Source organism: Miniopterus natalensis, chromosome 13 (genome assembly GCF_054644295.1).
Source record: "Miniopterus natalensis isolate mMinNat1 chromosome 13, mMinNat1.hap1, whole genome shotgun sequence".
Classification (NCBI taxonomy): Eukaryota; Metazoa; Chordata; class Mammalia; order Chiroptera; family Miniopteridae; genus Miniopterus; species Miniopterus natalensis.
The window spans coordinates 11890881-11903445 of record NC_142093.1 but is presented as its reverse complement, the minus strand read 5'-3'; the positions used below and the strand labels follow the sequence as shown (position 1 = coordinate 11903445).

General features: G+C 42.5%; 1 protein-coding gene across 1 annotated transcript in view; it reads left to right on the top strand.

Annotated features, from left to right (window-relative positions):
* Positions 1–12565, top strand: part of RBKS (ribokinase) — a 57613-nt gene that overhangs the window by 16339 nt on the left and 28709 nt on the right. The window contains exons 3-6 of the mRNA XM_087823908.1: positions 701–764; positions 1693–1755; positions 4288–4452; positions 11582–11673. Coding sequence (XP_087680034.1) covers positions 701–764; positions 1693–1755; positions 4288–4452; positions 11582–11673 — 384 coding nt within the window. The remainder of the gene's footprint in view (positions 1–700; positions 765–1692; positions 1756–4287; positions 4453–11581; positions 11674–12565) is intronic.

Below are 12565 nucleotides of genomic sequence, written 5' to 3'. Positions count from 1 at the left end.
CCTGTTTATTTATTTGTCAAAACCCATAGAATATACAACACCAGAGTGAACCCTAATATAAACTACAGAGTTTGGGGAGTTTGGTTAATGTGTCAACATAGGTTCATTGATTTTAACAACTGTGCCACCCTAATCATGCTGCCAATGAATCGAAGAGGAATGCATGTCTAAAGGAAAAACTGAATTATTGTTACCAGAATGGATGCAAGATGCAAAACAATGGAATTCCACTATACCAAGTTAGCAAGGGCTTTTAAAGTCCCTCCTCTTTGCGCTCCGTGTCAGGGTCAGGGGAGAAGATAAGATTCTAAGAACCAGGCAAGTTATTACAAAGATGCCATCATTTATAGTGAAATCCGAACAACTGAGATTCTTCATAAATACTGAGGACTGTTGATGGTGGGCAGCTCTGTGTTAGTGGGGATTTCCACATGAGCAGATCAAAATGAGAGTGAACCTATAGAACTGGTGAGAACCATTAAATGCTTCACATTTAGGCAGGATGTAAGTGGAACATTAGTATACAACAATTTTTTGGGCTGAAACCAAGTCTAGCAATTTACATTAAGAAGATTAATTAGTTAATGTTTATAAAGTACTGTGCAGATGTGACCTTTCAAAATGCTAAGTATTCTAAAAACTACATTGTAGCATTTTACTAAATGTAAAAGATCTAACGTTCATCATTTCTTTGGTACAGGTTGGCAAAGATTCTTTTGGCAATGATTATATAGAAAACTTAAAACAGAATGATATTTCTACAGGTAAAATTTCATCTTGTTTCAAGTTGGTTTTTAGACCTCTCTTCTGTGATCTGATTACAAGAAAAGTTAAAGATAGAGCAGAATTGATAGATCCTCCCCTGGTGGCCAAGGGATTTTTATGCACAGCTTTGTCTAGTCTTGTTTAAACAGCCTCTGCTTAATTCTTTAGCATCCATTCCTCCAGATGGGAATAAAACAATAGGTTACAACCCTTCATCTCATGGAAATGTTTCAAAAGCAGGTGACGAGACAAAGTAGGTGCTACATTCACAAAAGATATTTTAAGAAAAGTCATTGAGTATCATAGCTGGAAAGGATCTTGGAAACCATTGAGGCTGATACTGTTTATTTGACAAAAGAGAAAACCGAAGGCCAGCGAGGTTGTGAATTTGTCCAAGAGCACAGCTAGTTGGAGCTGCAGCCAGGCCTAGAATGTCTTTGGCTCCAGTTCAAGGCTCTTTGCTGCTGCCAAAGGCTGCCTGGGCAGCATCGCCTTTGCATGCCAGGCCACAACTCCTGAGGACATGCGGAGCTTAGGCGAATGAAGAAAAACAAACAAGCTGGTTTTATAAGTTTGACCTTTAGTCTTTCATCGCAAGTCTGTCCCTTCCTTCACTGAAGAAATATGGTAGTGCAGGAAAATGCACATGTACACAACTATGATTAATTTGGGGGACTTAGAAGCGGGGGCGGTTTGCCGGGTTGTTACTAATTTAGAGAAAAGGTGCAACTAAGTGTAAAGACTATTTTTCTCATTGTATAGGTGATGGGTATAAATTAGCACTAATAACGTATTTCTTTTTTTTTATCATCCCAAATGGTTAAAGGTTAAAAAGTTTACTAAGGATTAGTGGTACATTGAAATTGTTAAAATAAATGATCCGTGCCAGGCTGTGTATATGTGATTGTAATTTCTTTTTTCTTTTAGAATTTACATATCAGACTAAAGATGCTGCTACAGGAACTGCCTCTATAATTGTCAATGAAGAAGGTATGGGTTTTGCATATTGAAATATTTCATAAAACACTTCATTCCCAGAACTAGAGCAGAAGCATCAGTTTTTATCCTAATCTTATAGGTTTCTTACCATACCTACCACGCCCAAAGCATGGTCTTTCCAACCTAAATATAAATGTTTCCCTTTATTTATACATCCCAGGTTGATCATTCAAATATAAATTGTCCATCCAATGCATATGAAGCATTATACTTGCCTCAGAATAATATTTATATCCTATAACATCCCATTACCCTTCGTGTGAACTCAGAATTGATATTTGTCTTTAATAACAGTTAAGTATTCATCTGTCATTTCAGTTATACCAGGTAAATAAATGTAAATAGATAGGTGCAAAAGAAAGTTGATGAATCATATTTATAGACTATTTACTGAGCAAATGGCAGCAACTTATTACTTCTAAGTTATCGTTAGTGTTCAATTTTGTCTGCTCTTTAAACAGCAATCAAGTCTCAAAAGTCTATATATACAACTATGTCACTAGGCCTTGCCATAGGGAAACATTTGCCTTTGAAAAGAGTAACTTCCCTTCACTCTCAAGTAAAGTATTCATAATTTCTGCCAACTGTTTTTAGTATAAAAACACTTCCATAAGATTTTTAAAATCAGAATTAATATTCGGAAGGGCCAAGCATTTCATGGGGCACCTAGGACAGACCCTGGTGCATTGTGGGCAGTCAGCATGCATTGTGTTAGATTAGGATTTGTCACAGCATGTCTTTAATTTATAATGCAGTTTCACAAGATCATTTCTCACAGAAGACATGATATGTTTACCTTTAGTGATCCCAAAGCTGCAATAACGAATAAACAGTGTTCCACTTAAAGACAGTCAGTAGAAGCTTTCACTCTAACAGTGGTCTGTGCTCATTACTTTAAGCTACTTCGTAAGCGATTATTGCTGCCAACAGCAGCTCATTCCCTGCCTCAAACCTCTTTTTGTATTTTGGGGTTATCTCCAAGTTCCGTTTCTTCACTCTCTGTGTACAAAATACTGCATTTTCATGCAAGATATAATTTAATATTGTGTACCGAGTGCCTATTACGGTAGAATTTGTCTGGTTTATGGTGTATGGTAATGTCCTCAAGATGGTAGTGGAAGAGCTCGCACGAACACCCAGGGGCTCCTTTCAGCGAGTGCGTAGCGAGGCCGGGCAGGGAGTTCAGGGCTGGCGAGGCCAGGTGGAGGCCCGAGTGAGGCCCGGGGCCGTGCCCGCCTCCCGGCTGGGCCTTGCCCGGTGCGCAGCAGCCACGGGCAGGCCGCAGGCGCAGGCTCGGGATGGGCCGCCGCGCCGCCGCCCGCAGGGGAGCGAGGCGCCCAGGACGCAGGGCGGAGGCGCTGTCCCTGGGCGCGGGTCCTCTGCGCGTTGCCCGCCCGGGACTGGGTTCCCCCTGGGCCACCCCCACTTTATTAAGTCCTCCTTGTGGCCAACAAGCACGTCTGTGGTAAGAGGACAGGCCAGCTCGGGCCCTGTGCTGAGAGGTAACTGAAGGCCGTGTCTGCAAAAGAGCAGCACCAGCGGCCTGCGGCACAGAGAGCGCTGCTTTCACCCCGCGAGATCAGTGCCCGCCCGTGGGAACAAGGCAACACGCACGCAGTTTTAAACTTCCATTAGCCACATTTGAAAAAGGAAACAGACGCAGGTAAATTCATCTTAATGTCTTCCCTTAACCCAGTGTATCCAAAATATTTTCCTTTCAATATGTAATCCAAAAGTTCTTAAAAAGTAATGAAATATTTTACCTTTCCTTTGTACTCAGTCCTTGAAATGTGCTGTGTGTTGTACAATTAAAGCACATCCCAGTTTGGACTAACACATTCCAAGTGCTCAGTAGCCATATGTGGCTGTGCTCCTGTCATTTAGGATCCACCACGCCGCCTGCATTCAGGTGGGATTGTAGAGAATGGGTCCAAGCGCTGGGTACTTGGTCCCGCTTCTGTTTGATCTGGTACAGGTTAGGCCAAATATCCCTCTCTCTACCTTAAGTTATTTAGTATAATTTTTCACCTGCTAGATATTAAAAAATGTGGTTTGATTTACAAAATCACTTTCCAGAATACCCTGGGGTCCACCTCGAACTGATTGCAACCTACAGAGAGTTAGTTTTTAGCTTTAGGCAAGTTTATTCCTGATTTTAGTCATCATTATGACATCTGTCATTTAGGATTAAGAATCTCTGCCACATACATTGTACCAGCCATTTCCCATAAAAGAAGATTTGACGTTTGTTACATATCATTTCTCAGCTAATATTCTTTGTATATAAGAATACCGATAAAGGAAATCATTTTTAGATTTTGCTCAAAATGATTAGAATATGAATGTTACCTAAATATTGTAAGATACGTTAGGAATATTAAATCTAACCTGAATGGCCTAGAAATGTTAAAATTAATCCAACACATTTCCTGTAATGACTTTGTAAGAGTGATTGTAACACTGCAGAATATCATTGCTTGGCTTTGCTTGGTTTCAATATAAATATATAGAAATTCTCCATAGGCCAGAACATCATCGTGATAGTGGCTGGAGCAAATTTGCTCTTGAATACTGAAGACCTGCGGAAAGCAGCCAGTGCCATTAGCAGAGCCAAAGTGGTGATCTGCCAGCTAGAGGTAACTCAAGCCACTTCCTTGGAAGCCCTAACAATGGCCCACAGCAGTGGAGGTAATTTTACATGCTTGTCATTCTTTCTATAAAAGCTTTTATCTCTGTCTTAATTAAAGTTAACCTTTTAAGCAAAGCAATACTTTTCTGTAGTAAAATGTTCTTTCTCCCATCTGTAAGATTCACTGTCTTCCTCTAGTTCTTGGTAATGTTAGAAAACCTTACAAACAGGGTGAAAATAACATGAGTGGCATTTCTGATATCCCACAGTGGAAATCTTCAATCTCGTTAGCAGAAATAATGCAGGTAGTGACTAGACTCTGTCCAGGATGCAGTCCAGGTAGTGGAACCATCTCCATTCTGAGAAGCGGAGGGTAAGCTGCATGTCCTGTGTAATCACTGCCCAGGTACATTTTGATAAACATCTCTAGGAATTAAAGATTAGTTCTTCCTCCTTTTGTAAAACGTTACCATCTTTTCTATAAACAGCAAAAGGTTGTTTAGACATAATATTTGCTATGTTGTCAACATCCTTTAAGCAGCCCTTTTGTTTTGTTTCACCTTTGATTTTGGAAATTTTTAAGCATGCAAAAGAAGGTGGAATTGTGTAATCTATCCCATCACCCAACTGCAACAGTTATCAACCTTCCTCTGTTCTCCCCGCCAGGTCCCCTCTCTCACCCTCAGGAAATAACAGACTTTTAAAAATCCAGATAGTTTCCTCTGTTTTGCTTTCTTCCTTATTGACCAGTGGGGAGAGCATCTTCTGAATCGGAAGCCCATTTCTGACCCTTGTGAGCTTTGTGGTCTTTGCAGAATTATCTGATTTTTCTGAGCCTTGTCTGTTAAATGCATATAGAAATACCCCCCTACAGAATTGTTCTAAGAATGGGATGAAATTGAATATGCTACCAAGCTGGTGTAGGAAATTTCAGGAAATCCCAATTTTCTTTTCTCTTTCACTTCTCTCTTTAAATTAAAATCTGGACAATATCTTGATCAGCTCCATTTGGTCAAAAAAAATCAAAATTAAAAGTAGCCACTTTAAGACACTGGCTTCTTCTTGATATTATGGCAGTAGTTCTATGACTTATATTAAGAAGAACATAGAGAGAGAACCACATTGGTTTTCCAGATAAAACTCTCATCAAGATACAATTTAAAAAGCAAAAAGAAAAAGAACTGTGTGTGTGTGTGTGTGTGTGTGTGTGTGTGTGTGTGTGTGTATGTGTGTGTGGCTTCTCCCAAAGTGTATAGTGTCCTACATAAAAATAAATGGAAAATAAGTTACTGAAATAATTTTGTGAAAAATTTTTAAATGTATGTCCTGATTTAACAAAATTTCCTCATGGCGAAACAACAGGCCATGGCAAATTCTCACTGACATTTAATGTATTTTTAATGGACTTGAACCTGTCAGGAGGAATCCTGAGCCAAACCCGTTGGTTACATTTTCTCAGTGTCACAGGCCAAGCCTAATGCTCTGGTGAGCCTCCCCTGCATGCACTCACCTCGCTCGCTGACGGGAACACGGCGTGGCACTTCCTTCATGCTCCTGTCTTTCCTGATACAGATCAGAGCATATTCCCATGCAATTTCGCTCTTTTTCCTATTACCCCTTGCTCCTCGGAGATGACTGTTTCCTTGTCCTAGTCTAGTTACCTGTCACCTCCCCAGCTTGTGGAGGAGACAAAGGTACAGCAACCACAGCTGAGGATCCAAACTCTCACAGGTGAGGCTGGAGTTATCCAGATGGGCAGGCAGCCTGACCGCGGGTGTCACTTGGGTTGGGTCCAGAAATGCCTCCTCCATCGCCTGCCAGGCAGTTCTTCCAGTTGAGGAGCTGGAGGACCAGACCAGGGGCACCAGAAATGGGGTTAGGTAATGGTGGGCCAAAGACCACTTGGCCTACTTCACAGTTTGGTGACGAGCTAGCATGCCTAAGTAGTAATTCTGCACTATCTTCTATAGCAATACTGGGAGTAGTAATACCTTGCATTAGCATGTACTTTACAGCTTATAAAGTGCTTTCATATATATTTGTTCCTCAGAAAAACCTTATGACAGAGATATGGCAGGTGAAGACAGACTTAGAGAGGTTAAGTAATTTAGTCAGCCAAGGTCATACTTTTAGTCGGTATAGAAACCAGGACTTCAGACTCCAAGACCCAAGTTCTCTGTCCTAGACCACATTTTAAACAGAGAAACTTCAAAGTCCCCTTGATTTCTAGTAAAATCCATGAATTGTAACATTGCCAACAGGTAGCCTAAGCTCTGAGTGTCTTGCTGTACAAGTCACAGAGAAGGGACCCTGGAGTGTTTTCAGCACTGTGTCCCCCACCTATCCCCATTAAATACACACACACACACAAGCACACATGCACACAGGCTCCTCTGTCCAGAGCTCAGCTGGTCCCCATTTGGTAGTTACCAGCCAGACCCAGCCCAGCTGAGACTCTTTACCAAGACTGGCTGTGTGTGTGTGTGTGTGTGTGTGTGTGTGTGCATATGTGTGTGAATTTAATGTATCTTCATTCTTAAGTAAGACTAGTACAGTGAAAGGAGCACTGGTTTGGGAGTCAGAAAGCATGGCTTTGAATTCAGAATCAATCACTCAGCAAACGGGGGTCATCAGGAAGTCAGTCCATTCCTCATTCTGGGCCTCAGTTTCTTCTGTGAAACAAGAGAACTGGGCTGAGAGCTCTCACAGCTCTTTAACGTGATGATGTGTGAATGGAATGATCGCAGAGCAGAGCAGGCAAAGCTTAAAGATCTGCTGTGAGCACTGAATGTCCTGCCCATTGCCCACCAGGCTGCATACATGCTAATCAGCATTATTCCATTTACAAGAAAGATGGTACAACTATCATCATCATCATCTGTGGGTTTATTATGACAGCTCTTATCTGTACTACTGAACTAGTAATGGAGTTTGAATTAAGCACACTGTATAACTAGATTATATATCAGTTGTTAACATAAGGAAGAAGGCCCCTGCATCTTTGTATATACAGTCTCGGGATTCTCTTGCTGTGTTTACCAAAACAAAAGCAGTGATTTTAAAGAGACAGAACCTGCAACATCAAAAAATGCATTGGTAACCCTCTAGAGCCGCCCTCCTCTCGAGGTCACGAGGCTGTGAGGTAGCCCCACAGCAGGGCTGGTGCTGCAGCTGCTTGTGATGAAATTATGCATGTTGGTTCTGGTCTTTATATCCATTTCAAAGCAAATGAAACATTACAGGAACAATTATAAATAATTGAGATTGTAAAATCGCCAAGATTAAATTCTAGGCAGGACACAAAATACCCTTTAATGCCACTCTAGTCCTTTCCCATTTGGCAAACAAAACCTCTTGGCTGGCTACCTGGGCTTGCACAATAACACTGTCTAGCGTGTGGCCCAAACTTTGAGTTTTTGCTGCTCGAGTCACAGAAAAGAACCCCTAGAGTGAGAGGCTGCCAAGCCAGTGTTCTGGGCACTCCAGCCTTCCCACAGTTTCTCTGCTTAGGGTGATTTTCTCCCCCGTTTCTCTGAGCTGGTTAAGGGCCTTCTTAACTGCCAGCCACTGCCCTCCATGGTGACATCCTTAAGAGCTTTTGCCTCACACTCCTGTCTTTGCACTTACACAACTTCCTCCCTCAGCCTCACCAGTTCCTCGCTGATGATACTGTGCTAGCCACTGACATGCTGTGAGGACACCCAGGGTTTTACTCCATCTTGTGTTGAAATGGGTAATAATTACTGTTGCGTGCTATCAGTCACCCCTGCAGCCCAAGTCACTCCATTGTACTTCTTGTGTTCCTTTCACATGGTTCCAGGATGATGTCACTTTTTTCCATCTTGTCTATTACACATTCGAATTCTTCTTTGATTAACTACATCTACTGTACTAATTCTTTGCTTTTCTCATCATGGTGAAGTATTTATGCTTACTTATGGTAGCATGAGCCAAAGAGACTCCTTTCTTTATGGCATTTTCACTTTTTCCCCAAATTTAGTTACTAGCCAGACTCTAAGCCTATATAGTCAGTTATTATTGATAAGAATGCTTTCCCCTAGTAAAATACAACAAAGTGAGGTTGGATTGACTTTTATACACTATTGATGGTTAAATTAAATTGTAGCCCTGACTGGTATCGCTCAGTTGGTTAGATGTTGTCTCGTGTACCGAAAGGTTGCTGGTTCAATTCCTGGTCAGGGCACATGCCAGGATTGCAGACTTGATCCCCAGTAGGGGTCGTGCCGGAGGCAGCTGATTGAGGTTCTGCTCTCACATCAGTGTTTTTCTCTCTCTCTCTCTCCCTCTCCCTTCCTCTCTAAAAATCAATATTTAAAAATAATAAGCCAATATGGGCCCTGGCCAGATTTTCTCAGTGGTTAGGTCATTGGCCCACAGAATGAAGGGTCACAGGTCCGATTCCATCCAAGCTTGATCCCCAGCCGCAGTTGGGGCGCATGCAGGAGGCGACCAGTCGATGTGTCTCTCTCACATGAATCTCTCTCTCCTCTCTCTCTCTCTCTCTCTCTCTCTCTCTCTCTCTCCCTTCCTCTCTCTGCGAAAAGCAATGGAAATATGTCCTCGGGTGAGGATTCAAAAAAAAAGCCAATAGTTTTTTTTAAAGTTTGTTTTTATTATGGAAAATTTTAAATATATACGGACTTATAGAGAACAGTATGGCAAATCCATATATACTATCATTTAACTTTGACAGTTATAACACATGACCAATCTTGTTTCATCTACACCCTAACTCTCCACCCCCTACTGTAGCCTTGGACTGTTTTGAAGCAAAACCCAGATACGACATCATTTCATTCACACTGTACCTGTCTTTGATGTAGGATATTATATGTTTTAAGAATGATATCTTTGCATGATGTACAGCAGGTAATCTGGTCAGATTTTTTCCCATTAGCTTTTTGTAATTAATCACGTATTAGTTTAATGAGTAACCTCTAAAGACTTTTTTCTCTTCTATGTAAATATATGAATATAAATACACATATAGTTATGTCTTATTTGTTTTGTTTAAAAAAATAGGGGTGTCATACTCTGGATTTTATTACAAAACTGCCTGCTTCACTTATAAAGTATAGAAATCTTTCTGTGACAAATGAGAGATCTGCTTCATTCTTTCTAATAGCAGCAGAGTGTTCCATTGGATGTGCACGTCATAACATTCTAGCCAGTCCTCTGCTTGATGCTTGGGTTTCTTTTTGGTTTTTTCTGTTACAAACAGAGCTGAATGAGCGTCACTGTACCATATCTTTGGATGCCTGTGTACTTCTGTAGGAGGGGTTTAGAAAAGGAATAGCTGGATCAGGGATCTTTTGAGATGAAATGGAACTTTTATAAGAATGGCTCTACTCTGTTCAGTACTGGTAGCTTGCTCTACCCTGTGCTCAAATGCTCTGAGTGCAGATTTGAGGATGGTAGGTGTAGTTGAGCAATAGTGTCTCAACTCAATGCTTAAGGAAAATAGGGAACAACGTGTTTGTTCTGAGAACCTAAAAAGTAAATGGGGACGTTAGGATGCTGGGCAGTGGGAGCCTTCATGCATACCTGACATCGCTAGGACCTTGGAAAAGCAGGAAAACCAATGAGATTGTTGCCAGGCTAAAAACTCCCAACATAAGGCAGAAGAGATGGGTGGACAGGCAAGGGTGCCGGGCTGTGTGTAAAGGACAATATAACAACAGTAATAATCCCTTACATTTGTACAACACTTTACAGTTTACACAGGGCTTTTACATCCATTTCTAATTTTAGCTACAAATAACCCTATGCAAAAATATAAGCAGCCAAAAATATACCATAGAATTTCCATGGGTGGACATTCTGGATTCTAAAATAACGAAACTGTGGGAAGAGTATTATCCCGTAAACCACTGAACAAGATCCACCGACCAAACAAAAATGTTAAGACCAAGGAAGGTGCAGAAGCAGACTGTCTGGCCTCACCAGACAGAAGTATCGGGCAGTTTCCTTTAGCCACATGCTGATAAGCATCCCCCAAGACTGTGGAGTTGATCAGTGCCAAGAGAGCTGCGGAAGAGCCGCTTGGAGAACCTGTCAATGTGCACATCCCCCCAAAATTCTCATTCAGTGGGTTTGAGGTGGAGCCCAGAAATCATGCATTTTATTAAGCTCTCCTGGTGATGCTGATGTGCAGCCCAGTTTATGAACCACTGTTCTGGAGGAGTCCCTGAGGATTTTACTCTATGGTAAACTGGGGTGCTAAACCCATAAATCAGTGGACGTGGGTAGAGGAAAAGAGGGCCAACCAATCTGGCTATTTTTAAATATTATAACTTGGGATTGGGGGCTTGTGTTGCTATGGACAGAGTCCTGGCCTAGAGAGGCAACTATTTTAGAGACGGTCAAACCGTGGACTTAGCGCTGGAGGACCCCAGTAGAGATCCAGTGTACCCAAGGCCAGTGATGGCCTTAGACTGTGCCCTCATCTCCCTGATGCTCGCTTCGTCCTCTGGAAATGTACCGGCTGCCCCGCTCTCGGCTGCCCTGTCCCTGCCCCCCCCTTCTCCTGGTCCCCTCGCCCGGCCGGCTCCCAGCCTCCCAGCCCGCTCCCAGCCTCCCAGCGGCTCCCTTTGCTCCTGGGTGGCTCAGCAGCCGGGAAGGCCAGCGCCCCTGCGAGTTGCGCTCGCGTGAGTGCTTCTGACACATTTAGAAGCGCGCACAGGGGTTCAAGACAGGCCTGTGTGGTGAGCTGCCCGCTGACTGGGCCTACCGGGAAAACTGAGCTCGTCGTTGTTTCTTTTCTATCATCTTTTTTCTTCCTTGGAAAGTGGATTTATGAACTGGCCTTGCAGCTGAGCACTTAAAGGAGCCCACACAGTGCCGCCGGCCTGAATGTTTACGTCCGTGCATGTCCTTTGGGGCCTCCTTTAACCCTCCGGCCCTCCTGCTGCCCTTGGCCGTAACTCTAATCCCCTTCGTTGTAAAGGCTGGTGCTCACCCTTGAAGCTAAAATGTTGTGAAGAGAAAAGCAGAGCACACGGAAATGAGTTTGTACGAGGCTCTCCTGGAGATTGAGGTTTCATATAACTAAGCTGGTTTTTCATCTAACGGGGAAGTGGTTGTGCTTGGGGATTTCCCTGCTGAATGTCTGTAACTGCAGCGCAGTAAAAGCGACAACCACTGACCCCCTCTCCCATCCCTCTGCAGTGAAAACACTGTTCAACCCAGCTCCTGCCACTGCGGACCTGGACCCCCGCTTCTACACGCTCTCAGATGTGTTCTGCTGCAATGAAAGTGAGGTAAGGAGAGACGGTTTTGCTCATTCCATGAGAAACCAAAGACTTCCATGCAAGTGGATGAAGCAAACAAGCAGGACTAATCACATCAGCCTGATTGCATGTGAATTCCTGGGCCCAGTGAAAATAGACTTTTCAGTTGACAGTGGAGAAGGAAATTAGTGAGTCCTGGGGAGGGGGGAGGATTCCCTGAGTCATCCCCATAATACCGGATTTATCAAACCTCAGCTGATTCTAGTGCCCTCCCTGCCCTCACACTATTGGTGTTTTGTTTTCCTTTTTAATTATCCCATATTCTATGAGCCAATTAGTATTAGAGTTGCCAGATTTATCAAATAAAAATATAGGACGCCCAGTTAAGTTTGAATTTCAGATAAGCATACTAAATGTACTTACACTATAAAATTATTTGTTGTTTATCTGAAATTCCAATTTAACTGGGCGTCCTGTACTTGATCTAGCAATCCTGATACCAGACAACCCCTGGTGCATTTACTGGGAACATCCTGTGACTGCACTGGTGGACAGACATGTTTTCCTTCGGTGCCATAGAAAGAAGACCTTGAGGCCACTCCATTCAGGAATATATTCATATTGTCCCATTCATTCTGAAGCTTTTTAAGAAGGCAATTTTAATAGTTCTTCCTTTCATAGGTTTTAGACCAGAGATAGTTTTAGACCAGAGCTCTCACCCACATTGGGAGGCAGGACATACATACTATACAATGCAACATGCAGAGAGACAAAGTTAGTAATTAATGAACTATGCTGTAATTTTCCATTTGGTTTGAAGGCTGAATGATGGTATCTAGGATTTCTTAACCCACCTCTTTGTTAATTTCACCTCTTAGAATATAAAGTAAATAAGAAAGAAGACTGCCAGGGGAAACTAATT